Source organism: Electrophorus electricus, chromosome 23, assembly GCF_041902795.1.
Source record: "Electrophorus electricus isolate QZ-2024a chromosome 23, ASM4190279v1, whole genome shotgun sequence".
Taxonomy (NCBI): domain Eukaryota; kingdom Metazoa; phylum Chordata; class Actinopteri; order Gymnotiformes; family Gymnotidae; genus Electrophorus; species Electrophorus electricus.
In genome coordinates, this window is record NC_137519.1 from 16,037,501 (window position 1) to 16,064,505 (window position 27,005).

General features: G+C 46.1%; 4 protein-coding genes across 14 annotated transcripts; 1 reads left to right on the forward strand and 3 right to left on the reverse strand.

Annotated features, from left to right (window-relative positions):
• Nucleotides 1–3,010: 3,010 nt before the first annotated feature.
• On the reverse strand, nt 3,011–8,831 carry nae1 (nedd8 activating enzyme E1 subunit 1). The gene is made up of 20 exons (XM_027032437.3): nt 7,878–8,831; nt 7,613–7,716; nt 7,464–7,524; nt 7,343–7,373; nt 7,187–7,258; nt 7,003–7,082; nt 6,599–6,708; nt 6,113–6,222; nt 5,915–5,977; nt 5,773–5,836; nt 5,574–5,665; nt 5,430–5,489; nt 5,136–5,269; nt 4,929–5,004; nt 4,789–4,828; nt 4,518–4,604; nt 4,286–4,378; nt 3,661–3,775; nt 3,357–3,406; nt 3,011–3,273 (listed from the first exon to the last, which is right to left on the reverse strand). The coding sequence occupies exons 1-20, from the start codon at nt 7,931–7,933 to the stop codon at nt 3,164–3,166; spliced, it is 1,608 nt and encodes a 535-aa protein (XP_026888238.1). The 5' UTR covers nt 7,934–8,831; the 3' UTR covers nt 3,011–3,163.
• A 4,763-nt stretch (nt 8,832–13,594) lies between these two features.
• ccne1 (cyclin E1) lies at nt 13,595–18,003 on the reverse strand. Of its 5 annotated transcripts, none has more exons than XM_081706059.1 (12): nt 17,866–18,003; nt 17,388–17,429; nt 17,186–17,273; nt 17,033–17,095; nt 16,386–16,549; nt 15,883–16,018; nt 15,460–15,606; nt 15,216–15,311; nt 14,940–15,074; nt 14,610–14,721; nt 14,373–14,530; nt 13,595–14,165 (listed from the first exon to the last, which is right to left on the reverse strand). In XM_081706059.1, the coding sequence occupies exons 4-12, from the start codon at nt 17,069–17,071 to the stop codon at nt 14,049–14,051; spliced, it is 1,104 nt and encodes a 367-aa protein (XP_081562185.1). In that variant the 5' UTR covers nt 17,072–17,095; nt 17,186–17,273; nt 17,388–17,429; nt 17,866–18,003; the 3' UTR covers nt 13,595–14,048. The 5 variants fall into 5 exon arrangements, with proteins under 5 accessions (XP_081562185.1, XP_026888224.2, XP_081562187.1 ...); XM_027032423.3 differs by having other exon boundaries at nt 17,378–17,429; XM_081706061.1 differs by lacking the exon at nt 17,866–18,003 and adding an exon at nt 17,673–17,835.
• Nucleotides 18,004–18,107: 104 nt separating this feature from the next.
• On the forward strand, nt 18,108–23,820 carry zgc:162297 (uncharacterized protein F13E9.13, mitochondrial). Of its 3 annotated transcripts, XM_027032424.3 has the most exons (6): nt 18,274–18,727; nt 18,825–18,907; nt 20,417–20,597; nt 21,045–21,195; nt 21,408–21,535; nt 23,490–23,820. In XM_027032424.3, the coding sequence occupies exons 1-6, from the start codon at nt 18,655–18,657 to the stop codon at nt 23,678–23,680; spliced, it is 807 nt and encodes a 268-aa protein (XP_026888225.1). In that variant the 5' UTR covers nt 18,274–18,654; the 3' UTR covers nt 23,681–23,820. The 3 variants fall into 3 exon arrangements, with proteins under 3 accessions (XP_026888226.1, XP_026888225.1, XP_026888227.1); XM_027032425.3 differs by lacking the exons at nt 18,274–18,727; nt 18,825–18,907 and adding an exon at nt 18,108–18,267; XM_027032426.3 differs by lacking the exon at nt 18,825–18,907.
• On the reverse strand, nt 23,776–26,961 carry si:ch211-260e23.9 (uncharacterized). 5 transcript variants are annotated; one of them, XM_081706062.1, is made up of 5 exons: nt 26,805–26,939; nt 25,512–25,847; nt 25,219–25,384; nt 24,850–25,018; nt 23,776–24,690 (listed from the first exon to the last, which is right to left on the reverse strand). In XM_081706062.1, the coding sequence occupies exons 3-5, from the start codon at nt 25,343–25,345 to the stop codon at nt 24,429–24,431; spliced, it is 558 nt and encodes a 185-aa protein (XP_081562188.1). In that variant the 5' UTR covers nt 25,346–25,384; nt 25,512–25,847; nt 26,805–26,939; the 3' UTR covers nt 23,776–24,428. The 5 variants fall into 5 exon arrangements, with proteins under 5 accessions (XP_081562188.1, XP_081562189.1, XP_026888228.3 ...); XM_081706063.1 differs by lacking the exon at nt 25,512–25,847 and having other exon boundaries at nt 24,850–25,009; nt 26,805–26,961; XM_027032427.3 differs by lacking the exon at nt 25,512–25,847 and having other exon boundaries at nt 26,805–26,961.
• Nucleotides 26,962–27,005: the final 44 nt, after the last annotated feature.

The window sequence follows — 27,005 nt, forward strand, 5'->3', positions numbered from 1 at the left end:
ACAGGTCAGCAGTTTCCTGCTAGGACACACATGGGAGAAAGATCCACTTCCTCTTGTGCTCCAGACCTGCTCACTGAAACATGGCAGGATGTCCTCGTTGGATTTCCAACACATAAACTCTACGTGATCGGAGGGTACCTCATCGGTCTGTGTGCACAGCAGACTGAGAGTGCAGAGGAACACACTGTAGCATGCAGATGTGCACCTCGTTTCTAATGGTGTACAAAATGGACTGGGTACAAACTGGGCGCAATACAGCACTCAATACTGGGCACAAACTGGCCACAATCTGGGCACAATCTGGGCTCGATACTGGATTCAGTACTGGTCACAAATTGGGCTCTATATTGGGCTCTATACTAGGCTCAATACTGGGCTCCGTACTGGGTACACAGTGGGCCAGAGGGAGTCATAGGGCATGTGTGACTGTGTAGGACTTTATGAAAATATTCGGTCACATAATTTGGTAGCACCCACCCTGGAAAAGAAGGCTGTGGAAGAGAAGACGTGTGTGTGTGTATGTGTGTGTGTGGATCCTCAGAGGACCGTGCACAGTGAGGCAAACATAAGAGCCGCTGTGGCAAATCAGATTTCAGTAGGGAGTCAGTCACACCATACTGTGTCCTCTAGACAGGACAGGAATCAGAATGGCTTCCTGCCCATATAAGGTCAAAGCTCCACCCTGCAGAACTGGCCAATAAATCTTTGAGCAGTCCTGATTATTTTTGTTACTGGGTAGAAAGGTCCTGTCTGTAGTGTAAACTCAGTGCTCCACATGGGGGTTTCTGCTGATGGACTCCACACAATGTCTGAGATGTTATCAACCATGAGAGCAGAATGAAGGAATTTTGCTGTGTGTCTGAGCCCACCATGATTCTGACTCATGTCTGGGGGGAGGGGCCGTGAGCAGAGTCTCTGTAGCACCTGTGAGACAGCAGTGATTTCTGTTCTGTGCTACTCACCATGTATTTACCCTGAAAATGAGATGAGGACGACTGTCCTGATCTGCCTCCCACAGCCTGTGGTGCTCCACAGACCTTTCTCCAGCAGGCTGGTCTTACTGGAGCTCAGCTGAAGAGGGACATCATACTGCTGAGTAACCAGCAACAGATCTGCCTCTCTCTCTCTCTCTCTCTCTCTCTCTCTCTCTCTCTCTCTCTCTCTCTCCCTCCCTCATTAAATGCAGATGAAAGAAAAGGGGAAGAAGTGAAGTTGACGAGTGTTCAGATGGGGATGTTGATTTCGGCATGGGCAGTCCGTCTACTGGCCACCCACGGACTGGTAATGCAGCTAAGCAATAGAGGCACTTTAAGGAGAGTGTGTGTGTGTGTGTCACTCAGGAGAGTGTGACTCTCACTCTGAGGAGTGTGTATGTGACTATCTGTTCACAGATGTTTTACTGAGCAAAATAGGAAATGGGTTTGTTGCTCTAACATTGTTGGTGTTTGAAATGCCATCACAGCTCACACTGACACACACACCAGCCCCTTACAATGTGTAATTTATTCCACAGACCCTTTGGCAGCACCACAGAACAGCACTTTACTGAGAATCACTGTGTGTGTGTGTGTGTGTGTGTGTGTGTGTGTGTGTGTGTGTGTGTGTGTGTGTGTGTGTGTGTGTGTGTGTGTGTGTGTCTGTGTGGGGGGGGGACCAGCTGGGGGACCAGCCCCAACATCCCGACATAAACATCCCAACCTTAGCACACAACACAACTTCAAGACACATCACAATCTCAGTATACACGCTCAGAAACACATACTCACCAATGAGAGGACCTTCTTCAGATGACAGGCAGATTAAATCACAGAAGTCAAAGATGATAACGGTGACATCAGACACACATTCTGCTCAGAGTTTGGCAGCATGTGTCCAGGTATTTGAAGCTCTCAGTATACAGACTCTAATGGGGCTGGGTGCCAACATTTCGAGAGTTTTCTGCTACCTGGTGCTGGTGGGGGTTTGGTGGCCGCTGTGCAATGGCCATGACGATGCATCTGTACGACATAATGTCCCATGGGGCTGAGTTAGCTTGCCTCTCCTCTCTGTTGAGCTCTATAGGACAAGGCCATGCTAGGTCGTGGAGGACTACGCTCTGATAGGACGAGTAAACAACAGGTTCTTTCCCACAGACACACGATGGGACTGCACTGTTTTGTGAGGTTCTGTTAAATATCTTGTGTGTGTGTGTGTGTATATATATATATATATATATATATATATATATATATATATACATATATATATACACACACACACAAAGTCCAGAACAAGGATCACACCACAGGCAGGATCTTGACGCTTCCCAGAGAACAATGCAGCAGTAACTCAAATCAATTTACCAGCAGCCTCAAGTTATGAATTATTCACTCAGCAAAGGAATGAGCCCATGTTGGAGGGGGTTTCCTCTCAAAACAGCAGAAACTGGGAACACAGCACCCTCTCCTGGACAGTCAAACCTTTTCTGTTTCTCAAATTTGCTACACTAGTGTTTCTGCACTGGGGAGGAAGTCTGAGGCAGCAAGCTGGCATGTTAATCATGTTGCATCACTCTCAGTACTTCCTCTGACAGACAACAGTGTGCCACCCACTGCCGAAAGCTCTCATCATGTGGTCAGGAAACAAATAAGACAAAAACAAGCTCATTCCAGCTCATCTCACCACAGCCTGGATATACAGCATCTAACACTTCATAAAAGAACACTTCATAAAAGAGGTGATCACCAACCATCATCACTTCTGATTCAGTTTTTAGCATCATTGTATATGCTAAAATCAAGGTGTGGTTCACAGCAGCAGGAGTCAGACACCCTCCTGACACCACACGTGTGTAGCAGGTGTTTGCGCTTCCTCAGACACACCTGCCTGTCCGATCACTTGAACTCAGATCTTAAAGTGAGGCTGAAAGCTAACGTAAGAGTCCCAGATGCACATCACACCACCGTTATTGCAACACGACACCTCAGTGTCCTTCTTACATCTGTGCAAACAAAAAACACAACAGTCCAAAAATGTTTATGAACATTTATTTGTAATGCTGCTTCAAACAGTAACAATACTCGTGCACTACACAATCATTTCCTAAAAAAAAAAAAAAAAAAAAAAAAAAAAAAGATTTCGAAGCAGCAACGGTTGGCAAAGTTTCCAGAGGTGGTGGTGTGGTTCAGAGCTGGAAGGTGGCAGAGGTCTGGGCCATAGCGTTGTAGATGAAGGTGTTGTTGAATGGTACAAACTGGTGAGTGATAAGCTTGATGGCTTCCTGGGCTGCTGCTCCTACACACAGAAATGTGGACATCACTAACACAATACAGACTCACTGTGTGTGTGCGTGCATGTGTATGAGTGTGAAAACCTACCACCCATAAAGGCAGCAACTGTGTGTGGTTCTGCAGCACCGTATCGACAGCTGTAAGGTACAAACAATCAATCAAACAACGAGCAGAACTATTACTCGCTATTCTACCATTACTATCTCCACACACACACACACACACACACACACACACACACACACACACACACAAACACAAACACAGCAATGCACTGGGCTTCTGCTAAAAAGGACACTAAAACTGCCGACAGGCCCTTGGCGAGTTTAAGAGTGTGACAGTGTGTGAGTGTGAGTGTGTGTGAGAGTGGGAGCAGAGGGTGTAACCGTACAACTCGTGGACGTAGTCGTCCTTGACGTTGACAGTGAGGCCGTACTCCTGGAGCAGGCTGTGGACACACAACTTCAGACGCACGATGTCATCTTCCACCTGGTAGTTGTACACACCTGCAGCACAGCATGTGACTTCTTAGTGGGCAGGTGATATTGTTAGACCAAAGCTCCACCCTCTTACAAAGGTGTGGCCAGACCAATGCTGACAGCCCTTCTCACGTTCCCCCCCTTCACTGTGAAAAAGCTCCACGTGCCAAAGTGAGTGCAGCTGTGTGCAGCTGGAACTGTGCACTAGTGTGTGTGTGTGTGTGTGTGTGTGTGTGTGCGCTGGTGTATGTGTGCGTGTGTGTGTGTGTGTGTGCGCTGGTGTATGTTTGCGTGTGTGTGTGTGCGCTGGTGTATGTTTGCGTGTGTGTGTGTGTGTGTCTGTGTGCTGGTGTATGTGTGCGTGTGTCACTGACATTAGCTCTCAAGAGTACAGAGGCACCAAGAATGGTGTGTTGGCACCTGAAGAGTGAAAGTGGGCTGGTATACTGGTGTGCTGGCATGCTGTTATACTGGTGTGCTCGTACGCTGGTATACTGGTATACTGGTGATGTAGTACTGCTGAGCTGGTGTTGTTACCTGGGTAACGAGAGTGCTGCTGGTAGAAACAGTCCACAGAGCGCAGCATGAGGTACAGAACCATCTCACTGTCTGGGTTATCCATACAGGAAGCTGAAAGTAGACGGACACACACACACACACACGCACACACTTTATTTCCTCTTGGTGATGAGGCCTCAGCCTGTACGTGACTGGTACTGGTACCAGTGTCTGAGGGTGTTAACATGCACTAGCTGGTCTGTCCACTCACTGATCTCGTCTTTGTGGACAGTGTCCACACCGTACTCCTCCACCAGGGCGCGACAGTGCACCACCCTCAGGAAGGCGGCGTTCTTACCTGCCAGCATTCACACACACACACACACACACACACACACACACACACACACACACACACACACACACAGGAGACACCCTGAGGTACAGACCAACAGGCAGCACGTACAGGAAGCCAGCAAAGGCTCAGAGCTTTACAGGGACAGGGTCTAAAAAGGGTGGGGCCTATAATGGGCAGTACTCACAGAAGAGTCTGATATCCTGCTCTGAGATGCACTCTGGGAGCTTCAACACAAAAACCACAGATCAGGCAATGCTTCAAACACTGAACCTTCAGGTGGAGGCTCTGCTCCACCCACATGTGTAAAGTGCCCCAGATACACACCTTGCCCACAGCCTGCAGGTGCGACTCCACATGTCTGCTGACAGCTGCAGCGTCCTGGAGTGCCCGCTCTCTGTAGCTAAAGGGGACAAGACCGGCCACACAAACAACCATTAATGTGCACACCACCACAGTTCTGGGGGCACAGTGTATCTGTATCTGAGCCGTGACCTAGGACCTGTGACAAGGTGCTCGGGTGTGTGTACCTACACGTTCTGCAGGCTGATGAATTTGTCCGAGTCAGCGATCATGTCTGGGATGGTTCCACGCACGGGGAGACTTCCCCTCCCTTCAGCCTGCACAAAGTCCCGCACGGCCCGCACCATCACCCAGAACGCTGGGCTCTACGTGCACACACACACACACACACACACACACACACACACACGCGCGCGCACACATACATGCACTATACATATATATATGCGTAAAATATATGTAAACGATGCAAAATATATATGTATGTGCATCCCACACAGGAACGTGAAGGTTCAAAGGTCGGACCTGTGACGTGATGTTCTCACACTGCTCAGCGTTGAACAGATCTTCTACTGCTGTGGGAATCTACACACAGAGAGACACAAGAGTCAGGGAGTTAAAGGGCACACACACACACACACACACACACACACACACACACACACACACCTTGCTGGGATTCAGCGCTGTGTTCACGTTCTTAATGGCTTCGTCAAAGTTCTCCTCCTCCTCCGGAGTGCCGTTCTCGTTCTTACGGATCCCTGTGAAAACATCGGGAATCATAAGAGGCACGCACTCCGAACACACGAGGCACAATCACCTCACACCATATTACCACAATATTAGCTCAACATTATCATAATATTACCTTCTCTCAGCAGCTGTCTGAAGGCCTCCTTCTCTTTGTAGTTTCTGGGTAACTGAAAGTCGTGCTGGAAAGGAAAAGAATCATAAAGAACCAAATCATCTCAGATTGGGATTCAGAATCATCTCGTGATTCAGGACGTTACCTCTCTGCACCACTTCTGCAGGTATTTAGCCACTATGATGACCCATGGGGTGTGACTGTGGTCCTGAAACAGTAAGAGCACGAACTAGACAAAATCACACAAACATCCTTTTCAATGTAGACTTTTTAAAACAGATTAACCTTCATTAAAAGGCTGATGGAGCTAAACAAACAAACCACAGTCGGGCTGTTGATTTACCTTCTTCTCCATGTTGTCGAGGTCGTAGGAGGTGATGTGATTGGTCAGCTCTGGGAAAGGCTGGTCCAGTCTCAGATCCTCCAGGGCATTGTCTGGATGTGACTCGACCACTAGAGAGAGAGAGAGAGAGAGAGAGAGAGAGGACTGTCAGTCACACGCTGCACATGCCTGATATCACCAAGAGAGATCTGTTCTACTGGAACAGAGATGAAACACAGAGGGAAGTTACAGTTTAAAGGGAAATTCCAACAAAAACATGGATTTTGTGAGTTTTAGAGTGTTATTACAATTTTCTTGTTTTGAAAGCCAAGTAATTAAATTACAAATCAAAATCCCCAAACATTCCTGTTAAATTATGTGCCTAATTTAAGAGAAAGACATCAGGTCTCACTGTTTCCGTGAGCCGTTATAATCATGTAAAGCCATCACGCTGCTCCCTGTGGCTGAGAGGTGGTATAGCGAGTGCAGATCCTCCCTCTCCTTTACCTGTGTGCTCCCTCACCACAAGTCTCATGTAGCCAACGAGACCATATGTCCTACACACAAGGAAGGGCACGGCGGCGTTCCACAGCACAGAGCCCAGCCGCAAACAGGTGCTGTGGAGAAACCAGGAGACAGACAAGGAATCAATGAGGAAGTGGTTGCTCAGTGGTCAAGGTCCTGGCCTAGTAACCAGAAGGTTGCCTGTTCAAGTCCCACCACTGCCAAGTTGTTGGGCCCCTGAGCAAGACCCTTAACCCTCAATTACTGAAGTTGTGTTGTCAGAATTGTAAGTCACTTTGGATAAAAAGTGTCAGGTATATGTAACGGAGATTTCAGATGTAACTGTTTCTTTACTGAATAATCTTTTGCAAAGACCCTCTCACATGCCACACATCAGACAGCAGTACCTTTCTTCAAGTTGCACAGCAATAACCAAACTGAACCTGTGGAAGAATTCAGGGTCATTGTCCAGGAGTCTGTCTGGGTTCTGAGAAACACAGACAGGACATTTAGCAGGAAATAACCACATAATAACCATGTAATAACACAATTAAGGGAATTTGAGGATGAGAAGCTGAGGTTGGTACTGACCTCCTCCACAAAGTTTCCTGACACGTCAGTGTTGAGTTCCTGTAGCAGCTCAGTAGTAGCCTGAGCCCTGTTCTACACGCAACAACACAAGATCACGTTACAGTCAAAGTTCATCGCCAGTAACACGGTTCTGCACTGGTGCTCAGCGCATCTTACCTTCCCAACACTGTCACTGCTAAGAAAGAAGCTGCAACACAGACAAAATGAGTCACTGTGCAGGAACCTCAAAAACACAGATCATTAACATGCAGCTTTTCTAACAGACAATTTAAGATACTTGTTTCCGACATCCTCTCCAGACACCCTGTGTCCATCCACTATCGTGAAGGCTCCGATGCCTAGCAATCAAAGGGAGACAGAAAGTCACTGTGACTGGCGGCTCTGAAAACCAGCGGCGGAAACGGCTGCACGGAGCGCTCGCGCCACCTGGAAGCACTAGGTTCTTCAGGATTTCCGTCCCGGAGGCGGCGGCATTGACCAGGCACACATGTGCATTTTCGAGAGCCTCCTGTCCATGATCTCCCCATAACCTAACAGACAGTAGGGACACAACATGAAAACACCCACCTCACCCAGCTAGCTAACCCAGCTAACCCAGCTCGCCCTATCTGTCCGTCTTGGAGGCTCCGCCAGCCTCTGGAGGCCAGACCGTAATCTCAGTGTCCGTATAAGCGTGGAGTGTCATACTCACCTCAGCTGTCTGTCATAACGCTGATCTTTGTTGGTTTTGTGATCTGCCATAGTCATTCTTACACCCGGCGGAAACACAACCGGCACACTATCGAAATAATCCAATCCGCAGATTCGTCAAATTAACGAGATACTCCCATCCGCAGATTCGTGAAACTACAGAGATAATCCCATCCGCAGATTCGTCAAACTAACGAGCTAATCCCATCCGCAGATTCGTCACGGAACCGCTCCGGATCTCTTCCGATTCACATCTCCTAACTCCCACCAGGCAAATCCATTATAGGACATATGACACTTAAACAATTAGTCTCATTACATTAAACACCTACGCGTAAATATGATATTAGACGTAGTTAACTACCATTATTTTCTGAAGCTGTGTCATTTAAAAATAAAATCTCTGAAGCACTCCCCTCTATAACAATATAATGGACTGTGCTATGTAGACGTAACAAGTGTCCAAGGGCTCGTGGACTGAGATTGTTCTTCTTCGGTACAATTTTGGCGCCTTAAAAACAGAGCACATGTACCCTGATCATGAAGTGTGGCATCATCAGCACTACACTACATTACACTACATTGAACTACACTATACTGTACAACACTACACTACACTTCATTCCCTTACACTACACTAAATCATACTACACTACACCACACTACATTACATTACTCACCACACTACATTACACAACACTACACTCACTACACTATACTACACTACATTACATTACACTACACTCACTAAACTACACTACACTACACTACATTACACCACACTACATTACAAACTTTTTTAGGTAACAATAAAACAAGCTCCTAAGCACGTAGTGGAGTTAGGCATGTTTACCACCAGGGGGCAGCCGCTAGTCGCGTTATTCTGTATACGGAGTGCGCGGAGGTGCAGTTCTGCATTAAACTAAGGGAAGACGGTGAAAGCGGCTTAATGGAGATCATATGATGACCCGGAGATGACGTGAAGCTCAGCACTCTGCGCAGACTCGTCAAGTCACGTGTGTAAACAACTGAGCCACGTGGTGAGGCGAACAAGCCATTTGACAGCTGTTTTTGACCGGTAGTTGAGTCCCGGACTCTGATTTTGACAGGTGAAGGCTGTAGGAAAAGTATTATTAAAAAGTAGGTTTATAGATTAAATAAATAAAGGTTGACGTTCAAAAATAGATTTATTGAATACATAAATAAATAAACGGATAACATAATTACTTCCTTGATTATAACTTGATAAGAGTGTTAAATTATAAAGCTTCTAAGCTGTAACAGACTTATTTCAGGAGTAAGTTATATTGTAGCTGTTGAGGTGTATTATGAGAATTATCACTGTTAGTGTCACCGAACTGGTCAAGCCTAAATTTGGAATAATTTGCTGTGCCAGCAGTGAAGCACCACTGGAAATGACTTTTAGTTGATGATTAGGCCTAACCTTGGTCTAAACTGGACTTTAGTTTATTAAAGCTGTGTGCTTTAACCTGCTTAACTGGTTCCTCCCTGAAAAATAATTATGAGGTAGAAATAAAATGACTAATACATTACTTGTTTGTGCAGAGTGATGGGGAGTGTGGGATGGAGGGGTGGAAGGTGATTGGGTTAGGGCTGGATGGATCTGGAATGTAACCTATTAGCATTAGGAGTGTTTGCATGTGTGTACATGTGTATGTGGTGGTGGGGGTTTGTTGGGGGTTTGTTGAGGGCGTGTGTGTGTACATGTGTGTGTGTTGAGGGCAAGGGTGTGTATACCTGTGTGTGCATGAGGTTCTCCTCTATGAGCTGTAATATTTTACTTAAACATGAATATAAAACCGCATGAATATGCCAGCCCTGGTAACCACCCACACATCTCTGTAAGCACTTATTCACAACTTAAGCACTTACATTTAACAGTACTAAAAACAGGTGTCTGCATGAGAAAGGCTACTGCTGTGTGATGTCAGGAACTGAAGCTTCACACTGTAAAAACTTGTAAATATTCTTCATGTAATAAAAATGTAAGAAAACTAGGGATCACAGTCATATTAAAATTTGTTTTTAGCAAAAAAATATGAGCTCTGACTTCGTCAGTGGCAGGAGTGTGAATTGTTCTTAACCTTGATGACCTTTAACACTGAGCTGAGGAAACACTCTGAAATGGGAAGGGGTGGGTGGACAACATTTGCTCACACAAAGCGAATGAAGACATTTTCTAATGGGACCCTGGTAGTTGTTAGACGTGGGACTGTACTTAGGTGTGACTGACAGGCTGAAAGGGGGGGGGGGGACGGAGACACTGAGCACGTAGCAGCTGCTGCCTGACTGTGGGGCCCTTCCCTGGGTCAACACCTGCTGGGGAGAGAGAGGGTGTGTGTGTGCGTGCACTGGGGAGAGAGAGAGAGTGTGTGTGTGTGTGCGCTGGGGAGAGAGAGAGAGTGTGTGTGCGTGTGTGCTAAGGAGAGAGACAGTGTGTGTGTGTGTGCTGGGGAGAGAGAGGGTGTGTGTGTGTGCTGGGGAGAGAGAGGGTGTGTGTGTGTGTGTGCTGGGGAGAGAGAGGGTGTGTGTGTGTGTGTGTGTGCTGGGGAGAGAGAGAGAGTGTGTGTGCGTGTGTGCTAAGGAGAGAGACAGTGTGTGTGTGTGTGCTGGGGAGAGAGAGGGTGTGTGTGTGTGCTGGGGAGAGAGAGGGTGTGTGTGCGTGTGTGTGTGTGCTGGGGAGAGAGAGAGAGTGTGTGTGCGTGTGTGCTGGGGAGAGAGACAGTGTTTGTGCACGTGCTGGGGAGAGAGAGGGTGTGTGTGTGTGCTGGGGAGAGAGAGGGTGTGTGTGTGTGTGTGTGTGTGTGTGCTGGGGAGAGAGAGGGTGTGTGTGTGTGTGCTGGGGAGAGAGAGGGTGTGTGTGTGTGTGTGCTGGGGAGAGAGAGAGAGAGTGTGTGTGTGTGTGTGTGCTGGGGAGAGAGAGAGAGTGTGTGTGCGTGTGTGCTGAGGAGAGAGACAGTGTTTGTGCACGTGCTGGGGAGAGAGAGGGTGTGTGTGTGTGCTGGGGAGAGAGAGGGTGTGTGTGTGTGTGTGTGTGCTGGGGAGAGAGAGAGAGTGTGTGTGCGTGTGTGCTGAGGAGAGAGACAGTGTGTGTGCACGTGCTGGGGAGAGAGAGGGTGTGTGTGTGTGCTGGGGAGAGAGAGGGTGTGTGTGTGTGTGTGTGTGCTGGGGAGAGAGAGGGTGTGTGTGTGTGTGCTGGGGAGAGAGAGGGTGTGTGTGTGTGTGCTGGGGAGAGAGAGGGTGTGTGTGTATGTGCTGGGGAGAGAGAGGGTGTGTGTGTGTGCGCTGGGGAGAGAGAGGGTGTGTGTGTGTGCGCTGGGGAGAGAGAAGGTGTGTGTGTGTGTGTATGTGTGCGCGCGCTGGAGAGAGAGGGTGTGTGTGTGTGCGCTGGGGAGAGAGAGAGAGTGTGTGTGCGCGTGCACTGGGGAGAGAGAGGGTGTGTGTGTGCGCTGGGGAGAGAGAGAGAGTGTGTGTGCGCGTGCACTGGGGAGAGAGAGGGTGTGTGTGTGTGTGTGTGTGCGCTGGGGAGAGAGAGGGTGTGTGTGTGTGTGCTGAGGAGAGAGAGAGAGTGTGTGTGCGCGTGCACTGGGGAGAGAGAGGGTGTGTGTGTGTGTGCTGGGGAGAGAGAGGGTGTGTGTGTGTGTGTGTGCGCTGGGGAGAGAGAGGGTGTGTGTGTGTGTGCTGAGGAGAGAGACAGTGTGTGTGCATGTGCTGGGGAGAGAGAGGGTGTGTGTGTGTGTGCTGGGAGAGAGAGGGTGTGTGTGTGTGTGTGTGCACGCGCTGGGGAGAGAGAGGGTGTGTGTGTGTGCGCTGGGGAGAGAGAGGATGTGTGTGAGTGTGCTGAAGAGAGAGAGAGTGTGTGCGCACGTGCTGGGGAGACAGAGCGTGTGTGTGTGTGTGTGTGTGTGTGTGTGTGTGTGTGTGTGTGTGCTGGGGGAGAGAGTTTGTGTGTGCGTGCGTACTGGCTGTCTGGCTGAACAGTTTTAATCTGTGCATGCACCGTGGAGCAGCACCAAAATAGAAGACAGCACATCTGAAATAGATCTGAACTGAATCGGAACTGAATCTGTATCCTGCTCTTGTTCTGAGCGTGAAAATAGCATAAGAAATCATCATCAGTTGGTCTGGTAGTTACAGCAAATCAAAATACGTTACTCACACATTTACATTTAGCTGACGCCTTTATCCAAAATGACTTACAATTGACTGAGTACAGCTTGAGCGTTAAGGGCCTTGCCCAGGGGCCCAACAGTGGAAACTTGGCAGTGGTGGGGCTTGAACCAGCAACTTTCTGATTATAACTCAAGTACTGTAACCACTGGGCTACCACACAATTACACTAGGAGTATATCTTAAAAACAAAGTGGAAAAAAACCTAAAATTTGAAAAGGTCTAGCAACAGCTCATCCATTATCGGACGGAATAAATCCCTGTCCAGGCCACGTGTTGGAAAAGGCCTGATCCATGTTGCAGCCTCCCAGACAGACATCTAGTGGATCAGTGTCTGGGTCTGCCAGCAGAGGGCACTGTATGAGACACAGCCATTACACACTACACTTTATACTCCATTTTGTTGAATCCCTCCCTCAGATTGTTTGATTTTTACAACTGTAACGCTCATGGCCTTTATAAAAGTGGCTTCTGTGAAGTTAATTTTAAAAGGAAGCAATTTGCAATGACAAGTATTTCATGGCTGTTACCTAATTTACATCAGAACCATATCACTTTATGAAGGCTGGCATCTCCTGTAAAGAGACTGTTGAGTAAAGGCAGAGACAAAGCAACAAAGGTTTGAAACTGGGGACAAACTAGCAGCTGTCCAGACTACATTCAGAACCAAATGCAAGCCTGAATTTACCTTTTATGTATCTGGATATACATGATTTTAGCAGTTCAGGGTTACTTAAGTTTGTGTGAGAACATTATAATGTATGGTAACTTTGACAGCTTTACTCAGTTGTTTGTTACACTCAGTATCTACATTAAGGCCATCAACTGCTGCTGCCATATTTCAATGTTTAGAGTCTCTGGTGACAAGACGCATAAGATTACTTTAAAACACAGTTAACACACCTGACTATGAAAGAAGGGTAAATAACTTGGATGCTGAGAATCAAGTTAAAACTACATTTGAGTAACTCAAATCTGCCAGTCAAAAGACCCTCCAGTGCAGTCATCGCCACCTGAACCTGTTCCCACTGTAAAAACAATACCACACCAGAGAACACAGGCAAGCACACAGACAGCCGAGACGAAGTCTGGAGAACAGACAAGACAGTTAACAACAAGCAAATCAGACAGGATAGTGGTGTGAAGACAACAGAAAAGGCAAAACATCCTGTGGTGACTGGAGATTACAGACTGCGCATCTTGCGTTCCAGTCACTTTGGAGCTCCAGCCCCCCAGACAGAGGCTGGCAGACCCATCTCCTCTCACGCTCACAATGTTTTAAGAGTTCTTTGCTGTAGTAGTCATGAAGTGTATGGAGTGGCACTCATTACAGCCCTGGATGTCTTTGAAACCAGTGTAAAAAAGCACTAGTTCAAGTTCGGTTTATTTGTCACATACATAGTCATACACAGTATAACTCACAGCAAAATGGGACACAATCCTGAAGTCCCTCTGTCTTAACTGTCTAGTGCTTTTTCAGTCAGTCAGCTTTGTGTGAAGGGAGCAGTAAAGGAGGAACAGTGCATGTAAGTTTAGACTTTTATTTTGTCTTATAAAATACAAAGGTAGCAGCATTTAATTTAAAAACAGATTTAAAAAATTAAAAATTCATTTGGAGGCAAACCACAAAAAAAAAAAAAAAAAAAAGTAAAATAAATCCTGTCCTTGGTAATCCACAAATCATAATCCCACGTGACCAATCAATATATGGTGATTATTGAACTTCCTGTGAGTCAGGCCTCACCATTCCATATTTAGCAGCAAATCAGGGCAAACAAACACAGGTGATCTGTACTTGTCCACCCAGAAAATAAGAACAATAATAAAACCCTCAAAGGGTATTTCAAGTCTAGATATAAAATTAGAATAAAACCCCCCCCCCAACAAATCAGAACTGCAAGGTGTGCATGCTTATAGAAACCGATGCTTGCGTATCCTATTAAGGCACTGTGTTTTGCCATCTCCATGTTCCACAGTGCCATCAGGAGGCCAAGGTCTCGGGCTTCTCACTGCTGGGCGGAGGAGTAAGCACCCCGGCTGGGACCTGGGATCTCTGGCTATGATCCATGTCCACAAGCTGATACGTGTAGACCTTCCCCTACAGAATCAAAACAAAGACTCAGAAGGGAGGACACGGTAGAAACAATGGGAGTGGGAGGGCTGTCTCCAAAGCCTCCTGGTCCTTTCCACCATCCAGTTGGCGTGCGTGTTGTCATACTACAGGCCTGCTTCTAAACCTCTTAAAATCACGCTCAGACAAACCCAAGTTTCCAGCAGCTGAAGGACCCTGAGGAAACACACTCACCAGCCAGTCGAGGTAGGGTACGTGGGTCTGGATGTTGTGTGCGTCATCTGCTGCGATGCCCTTGAACATCTTCAGTGAGGAGCTGCCTACTTCACGGATAGCCATGGCAAAAGGAACCATCCACCTCACACATGGCTCCACATCACACCACTTCAGCCCTGACACATACACGCACTTAAACCTGAAGCCCAGATTTACACCTGCAGTAAGAGATTCAAACCACAAAGCTGCTCTCACCTGAGACCTTCATCACCAGTTCCAGGGAAGAGAAGTGAAACAGGGCAGACGCTGCCAGCAGGCTGTAGGAGAACTCCAGACTTCTGAGATCCAAGATGCACAAGTTCAGGAGCTACATGAGAAAAGCCACAGGCATTACCATCCACCATCACCCCAGTCAAAGACGAGGAGGAACACCATTGTCTACATCCCTAGAAGGACTCTTCCTATCTCTACAGTTCCATTTGTCTTTACTGCAGCATAAACAAAAGTGTTTCAGTATCCTCTCACCCAGCACTGGCGGCATCAGTGGAATGGAGGCGGAGGAGGAACACCGAAACCAGAACCTACCTCGGCAATCTGCACAAACGTGGACTGTGGGTACTGTGGCAGGAGGACATGGTCACTCTCCTTCAGGTAGGCCATCTGCATGTAGATGTTGAGCCAGGCCACAGAAGTGAGAGGACTGAGACTCCAGTTCAGTTCCTAAAGGAGAAACACATGGAGGAGAGATTACAGTAATTGTTTTTGTTTTTTTCCCTGTAATTCTGTGGTTGTGTTTGTCTGCAATACCAAAGCAAAGAAAGCTCAAGTGTCAAAAACATTTAAAACAGGTCGTGATATGACCTTCATGATTATGACTTCCATATCAAGGATTTCTTCTTCTGTGCAAGCTCCATCCGTAACGTAAGCAAACTGGTGAACTTTGGGAGGGTAAATTTCCTGTAGGACAGAACATATGGCACCTCAGTACTCTACACTGTATGGGCAATAAAGAGAACCAATCTGTCAGAGTAACTAGTCCAAAATGACTCGGTCTTATTCGGTCTTAGCGCAACATCAGAATAACGTGGAGTTTGAAGTGATGCACCTCCATTTTGGCAGCAATAAAGAGAGCAGCAATGCCGATGAGCTGCAGGGTGGTCTTCAGGACGTTCTCCTGGGTGGCCATGAAGCGATCAAAGTAGTCCTGTCCCAAGTAAAACGTTTCTCTGTGCAGTTTGTAGACTTCACAAACCTGAGAAGAAACAAAAGGACAGAGGTTTTAGGACAAACCCTGCAAGGGTAGAAAATAAAGGCAAAGTGACCAGGTAATCTACAGACACAAGGCTGAGGAATCTGCGTCATGATCTAATCCCGGATCAATCTGCATTTGAAAAGGAAGGGCAAGAGAGCTACAGAGTGGCCTTCATGCGCCTCAGTGAGGGGACACTCTGTGCACAGACCTGGCCCTTCTTAACGAGATCAGATTAAAATGCGTCAGTGTTGTAAAAGGTGTTTGATTGATGTTTACCTCCATGAGCCAATCCAGGAGTATGGCCCTCATTCTGGGCTGAAGGGCGGGATGTCTCTCCATCACATGGGTGTCGTGAGGATACAGTTTCTCTTTTCTTAGCAAGTTGCTCCATACATCATCTTTACTTGCCCAACTGTGGGAATGGAATTATGAAACAAAAATAAAATAAAACAAACCTCATCAGATTTGGTTTTGCACACACAATGTAGCACATACAGCTGTATATTCAGATGGCCCAGAAGCAGACAGACACCATCAGGCTCCATCTCCCACTCCAGAGAAACTGAGAAAGCACGGACCCCACGGGGCAGGTCTGAGGACCGTGCCTTAGCCAGGTTCACAACTTTCTCCACATCAGACATAGATCACACCATGTGAGAACCAAAACAGTCACTCACTAGAATGTGAGAACGGACATTTTTTTGGAACACCCCAGTCTCCCAAACAGTTCACTGTATTTACAAGCGATCAGTGTCCTACTGAAACAACTCCAGGCTCACCTGAGAGAAGGCAGGGGAGGTGGTCGCGTTGGGGTGATGAAAAGGTTTCTGGAGGTGTATTGGGTGAATCCCACACTGCTGATGGCAACCGGTTCCTCAACCTCTTCTGGCACTGGAATCCGCCTACACGGGCTTGGGTAACCTGTGCAGGAACTCCAGCAGGTCTGAGCAGGACCAAGGAAAGGGGGGGTGGAAGAGAAACACACAAAAAGAGGAGAGTTACCCAACGGATAAAAACAGAAATCACCCACCATGCACACCCCATGGCCCTCAACTGGACAATACAAACAGCAACGTCACTACCATAAAGCCACTTTTCTCTTCACTGAACAGACGCAACCCCCCCGACACATTTCATACACAGGTCAGTCTAACAAGTCAGGCAGCTGTGATGTATTCAGAGTGTTGAGGTGGTCAAAAGAAAGTGAAAATAATATTCAAAATAGTGAGGCCCATTCAACCTTTTGTTACACATTCTGAAAAGTAAAAAAGAATGTTGTGAAGTGGCATTCTACGTAGGAACAACTCAGCTCACACCATACAGACCCAATTCCACTGTTCAAAACCAACTGCAAGTTTGAGTGAGTGTGGGAAACCAGGGAAGCTCATAAAGCCAAGATAAGCTTAATCCAAGTGGAGCTTCTGACCTGCGGTGGACACTGCTTCTTTTTGGTCATCTCTGCCATTTCCTCGTCTGGATCTTGTAAATGCTGCATAATCAGAGGGAACAAGCGTGGTCGTGGGGTTTACGACGCTCTGCTGTTCCTGGTTCAGCTAATGTGGAAAACAAGTGAACTTACAACTGCGACGTCTGCTTTTCTCTTCCTGGCCCGCGCCGCTGTGTGTTTAGGAGCACCATCTGTAGTAGATCTCAGTTCAGCGTTTAGTCTGAAATAGTAGCAGTCCCACACTGTGTGTTTAGCTCGTGTCTAAACCGTTCTCCACGACCGGACTGTCACAGCATGGTCAAACTATACGAAATGGAAACTTACACTTTCTTACTTGGCATTATATCCACACGCTCGGACGCTTTGACCAGAGAGCCTGTAAAACAGGAAGGAGAGTCGCGTGTTATTTGGGATTTAGCGATATTTCATTAGCGTTGGCTCCCCAACCCCCCACACCCGCACAAAGCTCTCGGCGCGGGGACGAAAACGGGCACCATTTTGGCAACAAAACCGCAACACACCGCTCCTCTCCACCAGGGCCACGGCGCGCAGGGCTACCGTGTCCTCCCCAAACCAGCAGACCTGGACTAATGGTTAAACGGTTAAACTACACACAAACCTCACTGCTCAGGAGGAGCAGAAAATGACCGAGCTGCTTATTCCTCATCTACACGAACTCTGCCAACATTATCATCCACAACATCACCATTAGCCGGGTGGTTAGTGTTGTTTAAGACGCCACCCGTGACCGTTTCCGCTCAGGTCGGTAATAAATGTAAAGTTTGTATCACAGAGCGGAAGCGCCTTCGAACCTCGTAGCTGCTCTCAACACGAAGCTGAGAAACTGGACGCCGAAAATCAGTTGCTATCTGGAAGCCATCGTATTCTGTAGGAAGAACGACGGCTGCATCCCCCTGAGGTGTTACAGTGCTGCTGCTCTGCGCCGTGTGTTATACTGTCCTCCAGCGTCCCGCTCCTCTGCTGATGTCATCTTGCTCTTATAAGCGCAGCAGCCCCAGAACTGCGCAGTGGAGCGCGCAGCTATGACCCTGCGTTAGCCCGCACGCACACTCCAGTGTTATGGTGTCTATCCCGGCCTCCACTCTCAGTAAAACTTGCTTTAGTTTTTAAACATATTCAAAATTTTGCCGGCAAAGTGAAGGCGTGTGTGGATGACGTCACGCAGGCGGAGACAGTATGACCCCGGAAGTGCGGTGAGCACGTGGCCAGCAGCCTCAAGAAGTAAACAAAACTAGATTTCTCTTTAAAAAAACTTATTTTGTGTTGCACTTGTGTTAATATGATAGAACATGTACGTGTTTAGAAGTAAACCTTCGGCCGTTCGGCATGCCACGCTCAGGAAAAACTCATTAGATGATTATTTTGTGTTAATAGCCAAGTAGTGGCATGCCGAGGCTTTAGACCTGTGGAAACCTGGAACATGACATTGGGAGGCTTTATTAGACCTGTGGAAACCTGGAACATGACATTGGGAGGCTTTATTAGACCTGTGGAAACCTGATCTGGAGTGTTGAACCATACCAAAGCAGATGACCTTTGACCGGTCTCGTGACTGAGGAGATTTTGGCGAGAATTGAGAAATGAAGTTTGTAAACCTTTTTGGACGTTTGAAAACAAACATTATTGGTATGATTCATGTGCGAGCCTTACCTGGTAAGCTATATACAATTGATATTGTACTCTATATTGTATGACTGCAGTGAAAAATAATACAAAGGTTGTTGCCCTGCTGTTGAACCATTTCTTGCAGGCAGCCCTTTGAGCAGAGTCACTGTCCCCGAGATAATTGAAGAGGCTTGTCGAGAAGCAGAAATCTACCACCACGCAGACCTCGTACGTAGAGATCTGCAGGGTTGGGTATCTAGGGTTAGGTGTCTAGGATTGGATATATAGGGTTAGGTATGTAGGGTTGGGTATCTATGTTTGGGTATGTAGGATTAGGTGTTTAGGGTTAGGTATCTATGGTTAGGTGTCTAGGGTTAGGTATCTCACTTTCAAAAGGCTTTAATGTCATTTCAGCTATATACAAGTACACAGCAAAAATGAAACAATGTTTCTCCAGGACCATAGTTCAACACAAAACAAGTGCAACAGACAACACACTACAGGAGTGCAACAGTGCAGTGCAATAATACCATAACAATAAATGCAATATGCAATGAGCAGACAGTGCATTTATTTTGACCAGTACACAGTACTGGGAATATGTAAAATGGGTTTGTGCATAGGAGTCAGTGACATGCTATACTGAACATAGCAGTCACCAGTAGCAGCCAGAAACAGAATCTAGGGTGAAGTATGTAGGGTTAGGTATGTAGTGTTTTGTATCTAGGGTTAGGTGTCTAGAGTTTGTTGTCTATGGTTGGGTATCTAGGGTTGGGTGTCTAGGGTTGGGTATCAGGTATCGAGCTCATAGCAGATCTTTGATTTGACATAAATTGTTTGAAGTAAGCAGAGTCTGCGTGAATCACACATATGCGCTAATGCATTGGACTTTTGAGAATTTGAAAATAGACACAAACAAAATCTCATCATTAGGCTTAAAGCCTGTTAGAGGTGAATGAAACAATGACCACTGCACACAATATACTATTTACCATCTGTAATCTAGACACGAGTCAGCATTGGGATATAGATGTGTAGATTAATTTCTCTTGATGTTTGATGAGTGGATTTTGGCTTTTCTTCTGTGCCTGCTCTCTGTATGTGAAGAGAGACCATCTTGTTCTTTAATCTGGTGACTGTTTTTTATGGTCATATTGTTTTGTTGCCATGTTTTCTGAGACTCGCTCATCTGCAGTTCAAACCCCAGATATGCAGCTGTGAGTGAGGTCCTTCGTGTGACGTTACTCACTCATGAGCTTGAGATGTTTGAGTTCTGTCCACCACATCTGTGTGAATGTAGATTAAAGTGCTACCTGTAAGAAACTGAGGGTTAAACTGTTTTCTATCAGATATCCCATGTGAGGTCATTTTTAGATCAGAGAAAACATGTTTCTGCCATCCAGTAGCTCCTGACCCTCCGCATGGTTAGGACAAGCAAAAACTTCTTCATTTCAATGTCTGAAGCCATTTCAAGCCATTTAATGTCACTTGCAGTTAGAAATGTTAAACTGGATAATGATTATAGTAGTAGTAGTAATAATAATAATAATAATAATAATAATAATAATAATAATAATAATAATATTGTATTATTATTTTTATTATTATTGTTGTTGTTGTTATTATTATTTTGGCTTGTCCATAAAACTGTGGTTTTGTTGACATTTTGATCATTGTTTACTAGTATTCATGTTGTCCTTCCTGTGTGTGCCGTGTGTCTTTCTTACTTTTTGACAGGATGGGCTGATTATCGAGAACATGCACGATGTCCCTTATGTGTTCGACGTGGGTCCAGAGGTGTGTGCATCTATGACGGCTGTGTGTGCTGCCGTCAGGAGCCTTTACCCGTCCCTGCCCATCGGCGTACAGATACTATCGGCTGCCAACCAGACTGCTCTGGCTGTGGCACTTGCAGCAGGTGTGATATGGACAACAAATATTCTTCTGTAGTTGTCACACTGTTATGGTTGCAGTGTAATATTGATGTGACCTGGTTCAAGATTGGACTATGTTATATGACCCTGATTATTTACATTTTCTGCATTGTATGAATACCATGATTCATCTATACACTCCCAAAACACTTAGCTGGGTTGTCTGTGATTGGTCAGCTCTCTCTCTCTCTCTCTCTCTCTCTCTCTCTCTCTCTCTAATCCAGGGTACCCATTGACACATATAAAATATCTTTAATCACTTTTAAACAAATCGAAACACTGTTAAACACCTTTAAGCACATTTAAACACTCTTCTTCAGGCCTGTGTTTGGCAGAACTGCCCAGTGCTGTTACAGGTTCTTCTCTCAGGTCCTGATACTGCAGGGCTGTTTAAGTGAGTATTTTAACGTCTGTACCCCTCCAATCTCCAGGGCTGGATTTCATCCGAGCAGAGGGCTTCGTGTTTTCCCACGTTGCTGATGAGGGTCTCCTGAATGCGTGTGCTGGAGAACTGCTGCGTTTCCGCAGGCAGATTGGAGCAGAACACATTCAGATCTTCACTGACATCAAGAAGAAACACAGGTAAAGGGAGCATGGCACCTCATCACCATGGAAACGCCAGCAGAAAAAAAACCATCAGAAAGACACAACCCAGACTGCTAAAACATGTATGTGAAGAGCAATGTTTGTCATTTAAGTCAGCATAATTTCTCCTTGCTTGAACACTGATGGTCAGTCTGTAGGACATCCTCTGGTCAGACGTGTTTTATGACCTGTGCTTGGTATTGTCGCAGCGCTCATGCGCTGACCGCAGATGTGAGCATCGCTGAGACAGCCCAGGCAGCTGAACTCTTTCTGTCGGATGGTCTGGTCATCACAGGTCCTGCCACTGGCGTCCGAGCGGATCCTGCAGAGCTTAAGGGTGAGTTGTCTCTCTCGGACACAGAGAACCGGATGGGAGATACGGTCACCGTTCTGCCGCTCGTGCGCCCTGGGGTTCATTATGTATACATCTTCTAGGTAAACTGTGTTCAAATCTGTGTGCTTGAGCAATGGTAAACTTAATTTGTTTAATCAGTCACATAACTCCAAGCTAGCACATCTTATACATTTAAAAAACATTTTCATTGAAGGCCTACAGTTCTATACATGGCAGACTAGAAGAGTGCAGTTCATATCTGGTGCTTCGTCTTGGTAACCTCATGTATTTCCTCTTCACTTGTTACTGTTGATTCATGAATCACTTTACTTGCAATCCTGTAGGGGGTGCTATCATGCCTATGGCAGATGCTGTCTGTCAGAGAGAAGCTGTACTTCTGTGCAGAGTTACCTTTGACTTGGAGACATTAGATGTTTCATTCTGAAACTGCCTTCCAGGTGAAGGTGTCGTGACCCATGTGGTGAACGCTCACATAGAGATATGAGCCTCTTTTCCACTGTCAGACCGAGCAGTTCTGAGTACGGACGTTAACTGTTCCGCAGTTCAGCACAGCACTCGTACACGCTCACTCACACTGTGCAGAGACACAGACTCCTCTGGGTGGGATGGTTTAATGACACGGATTTGCTGATTGGTTCTATACAGACGAAGCTAAGACTTTTCTTGTTGCCTTCTGTTTCATTACCAGTATTTGGTTTGTGATTGTGCCCTGTGTTGATTTACACACATAAAACAAAACAGCAAAACTAGTTCAGAAAACACCAAATTATGCATCTTGTCAAGCACTTGCATGATTATCGACATAATTATGGCAAGAACCCGTCACTGCCACAAATCCATCCCAATGTCCAGCACACTTGTGGAATAAGAAAACGTGAGCGGCCTCAGGACGCGGGAGCGGTGCGGAGCGGCCTTAGCATCTGTTTGGTCATGCAGTGGAAAAGAATGTGTTCGTTCTCCTTTAGTGTTAGTGTTTCCTGTTTGGCAGAGCCAGTCCCACAGGAATGAATAGTCCAAAACTTGAAGAAATGGCATAAAAGATTAATCTTAACTGATGACTGCATTGCTGTTTCGAACTTTTCACTCTGACACTTACACAATCACACACTCATTAACTGTCCAGTCCGGAGTTCCTCTCCAAGTTATCGTCTGTGTGAATGGTTGTGTGTCTGCGGCCTGTAATGGCTCCTGTGGGCAGGTGGGTCTCTCCTCCCTGGTCATGTGACCCATATTCTGCACTGCATGTGCCATTCTGCTTGTCCTAAAATAGACTGCAGTGCTGCAGACTGTTTTAACCAATGCCTTCAGGCTGGTGCTGATTGGGTTGGCATGGAAATGGAGGCATGAGAGCAAGCTTGCTGCCCAGCTGGTGTGTTTGGCACACTGCCTGATTGGTTGAGTTCCACCAGGCCTGCTACCTGATTGGTTGAGATGGGTTTTTTTGTTTTGTTTTTTGTCTGCTTTGATTGTATGAGGCATGAAGAACCTTTACATAGTGATGTGCGTGTGTGTGGATTTGTTAGTGTATGAAGTCAAAGGTTTAGTGTAGCAGCCAGTTGGCCCACAGTGTATCAGTGTTCTCTCTATCAGAAACTATAGCAGAGGAGATGAAGACCAGGACAGAGAACCAGCCATCGCTGGACACACACACACACACACAGAACAACAACCATCACTGGACATACCTACATATATCCAGTCAACCTAATCTCCGTGTTTTTGAACTGTGGGAGGAAACCCACACACACACACAGAGAACATGGAAACTCCACCCAGATAGGGACTCAAACCCATGACCCTAGAACTGAGAGACAAACATACTAACCACCAAGCCCCTGTGCTGCCTGTTAGACTGGCGTGTTCGTGTGAATCCTCTGCACTAAGTCACCACTGCCCTCCCAAACCTGATCAGATTCACCTCCCATTTATCTTTCAGAGGTTGTTCAGGCTGCAAGACTCCCTGTGCTGACTGGCTCTGGAGTGACTATTGACAACGTGGAACACTACCTGGATGCAAATGCCATGATCATCGGCTCATATTTTAAGAAACTTGGCCGTTGGGACAATGACGTCGATCCGGAGAGGGTGAGAAGGTTTATGGAGAAAATCCACAGCCTTCGCAAGTGACGAACATGATCAGAGCTATATCTATAAAGCTACATGGGGAAAAACATCTTTTCGGGTTATGTTGTTAAATCTTTCAGACAGTGAAATCCTCACTGTGATGATAAAACAGTAATAAAACATTTTTATTTTGCATTTTAAAAGTGAATTTAAACAAATATATTATTGGATACAAAACACTAACATGTTTCATTAATATATACAGTCTGCATTTACAGATAAAACACAGGAACCTTAGACAATACAGCAAGTGTGTCTGTGCTGGTTAAGAGAAAACAGGTTACATACAACATCTGCTTCAGCAGGAAATCACAAAGCCCAACAACCTTTTACTCACTTGCCAGCTCTATCCTTTATCACCCTCATTCCATAACTATTGAACAATTATATTTTCATTCAAAATATCTTAGATCAGTTTCACAATAAACGTACTCTACTGTCAAAGGAACTTGAGTGTACCAACTACAGCTAAAAGACAAATCCACCCTCACCTGTATTACTGCACCTAACGTGAGTCCTAAACACGCTTTCCTAACAAATACCTTCCTCAACACTAGTGAAATTACACAAGATTCCCACATATTCCTTATAGCAAGCTGCAATCTAGTTGTCTCAACCCTGTAATGGCATCACTTAAGGGGACATGTTTTAATGTTTAATGGCCTTGGTAGGCTTTCTGCCAACACTCAGAGGTTCACATGTGTGGTTGGTTTATTCAGTGGCTCCAGGCATGAGTGGTTTCAAGACTGGTTCAGTAGTTGCATGGGCGCCGAGTAGGTTGCTTGAAGTATCTGTAGCGGTGATCAGTGGGCAAGAAGCGTGTCTTGGCCAGGTTGTGCCTGTTGAGGGCACTATGGTTCAGCTTCCTGCGCTCTGTGTAAGCTCGGGCCCGCTGCAGAGAGACCAGCAGGGAGCGGCATGGCGGCTGGAGGCCGAATACTGCCATACGCCATGAAACCTCCCTGACTGGCACTGGCCTGCAAGGGGTGACACAGCCAGCGTGGCAGCGGGGCCTGGCGTCATCACAGAGATAATGTAGACACAACAGATACTCTGACATGATCAAAGACAGGTTTACTAGAGGACAAGATGTCTCCTGTACAATCAGAGAGAACCGACACAGTTCCTGCAGTGCACGTGCTACTGTGACACAAAGACTGAGACCTACTGACCTGGGAGGGTCATCATCTTCATCAGCACTGTCTTCCTCCTTAAACCTGCGACGGCGTATCTGATACACAGACATGCTGGGGTGCTCGATGAGCAGGTTCTCCAGAGAACCTCCACGAGTGACATCTGGAGCCTGGCGCTCTGCACACACCACACGACCCACTGACATCGCTGCGTTTAGGTTGGAATCATTGTTAAATCTCAGTTATTGAGTTTCTAACTGGTAAAACAATTCAAATGCCACACACTAGATGGACATCTTGGAATAACTCCAGTATATTATTGAGGTTCTAGACAATAAGACCAATGTATTAAATGCTGAACCCTGTCATAGGCCCTGAGTGGTGTTTGTGTTCTGCTCCAGAACTCACCTTGTATGTTAATGATGACCCATTCACCGTCTTCAGACTCCAGCAGCTCCTCACAGCTGTCATTCTCCACAACTAACCCTGATTCCTCTGTGTTGCCAAGGAGCTGGGCAAATATTTTACCAATCATTTTTGTAAGTGGTGGTCTTCGTATCTCTCAGATAGTAATCTGTAAACAACAGAACAATAACGTTATGATGACCCCTGGTGGCTGATCATAAACATAGTAACTTTTTTTGTCCTCCATTTTTCAGCTGATTTAGTGATAGGAGGTTATTTCTATGTATTGTATATACCTGTTATATGTCACTATTGTAATCAGAGAGGTCATCTGAGTTTAACGTCAGGAAGGGACTGTGTTAACAGCACACACCCTGCACCGCTGGTGTCCTTTAGCCCGTGGAGTTTATTTTTAACACTGTCTGGAATTCTTTTCCTAATTTAGAATGACTTTAGAAAAAATACTAAAAGAGTGATTAGAAAATCAATACTGCCACAAAAAGGTTATAGTCTGATCCCATGCACTGTCTTACTAAACCGGTCAACAGATGATACATGAAACCTTTTTGTGCCAGACGTCTCTGGATAAATACAGCTGGGAGACGACTGCTGGACTCTGGATAGGGATGTTCCTGAGGCCAAATATAGGTGACAGTCGTACACTGGTACATTTGTAAAGCAAGTCTGCACATATTTTAAATGTAATAACAGCCTTATTTATGAATAATGTTTTTAAAATGTTGCTCTGTCACTTGAAAACCATGTCTGACAGAAACATTCTAAAAACAGATTCGAATTCAGTATAAAGGTACCACATGATCCCACTGCTTCAGATTGTGGGATGAAAAAGGTCAGGTTTTAGTGTCCAGTGTTGTTACATAAAGTTGTGTTGTTATATATAGTTAATCTTCTACGAACTGAAGTAACCGTGTTAGTGTTTTCCCAGGATTCGAGTATAGGTGAATTAGGAGGATCAGAGAAACCTGCTCTCCGTACTTTGCTCTGCTGTAGGCGACTATAGATTCCTCTTCCACAGCTTGTCCAAAAGCCTCTGTGCGCTCGACCTTCCCCACTGACAGGCGCGGTCGCATGTCTCTTTGTTAGGGTTAGTCAGTTATAAGGCGTATAAGCGCTTTCTTTTGCGCCCTCCTAAACACCGTTTAAACCGAATAGCTGGGCACAGCGGTGCTGGCTGTGCAGGGCTGTCATATCAAGCCCTCTCGAACTGTTGTGTGCTTATAAAATGTAATGTTAACGCAATATAACACTAAGCCTCCTGGTGACCAAAACAGCTATTTTGTTGTACTTGTTTTCCACGTCTCCGTGATATGGGGGTTTGTCATGGGTACAATTTAAAATGTTTTTGTTAAAAAATGTTTACCAATAATTCAATACTCTCGATTAAGGCACGCGCTTGTCTTTTCCGTTGTGATATTTAGCGGTTAGGTGGCATGGTACAGTCATGATAACATCAAACACAACACAAATAGCAGACTAAAAAAGATATCTTACTTAAACCTGATATTTTAAAGCTAAATTAATTGACATAGATACCGACCACTTTTAGGTAAGCGGTGTGAGAAGCTCACCTGTAGAGTAGAGAAACAAACGGACGATTCCGCAAAAAAAGTGTTGAAGATGTGGAACAATGTGTCAAGTTATTTCCTCGCTGAGGAGAGTCGACTTGTTTATGTGCACGAATCTCCTCCCTGTTTTCTGCTCGCGCTTAATCCGACGTCACGAGGCGGAGAGTGCGTGCAGGGTGCTCGTGCGAATGCAGGGATCCCCGT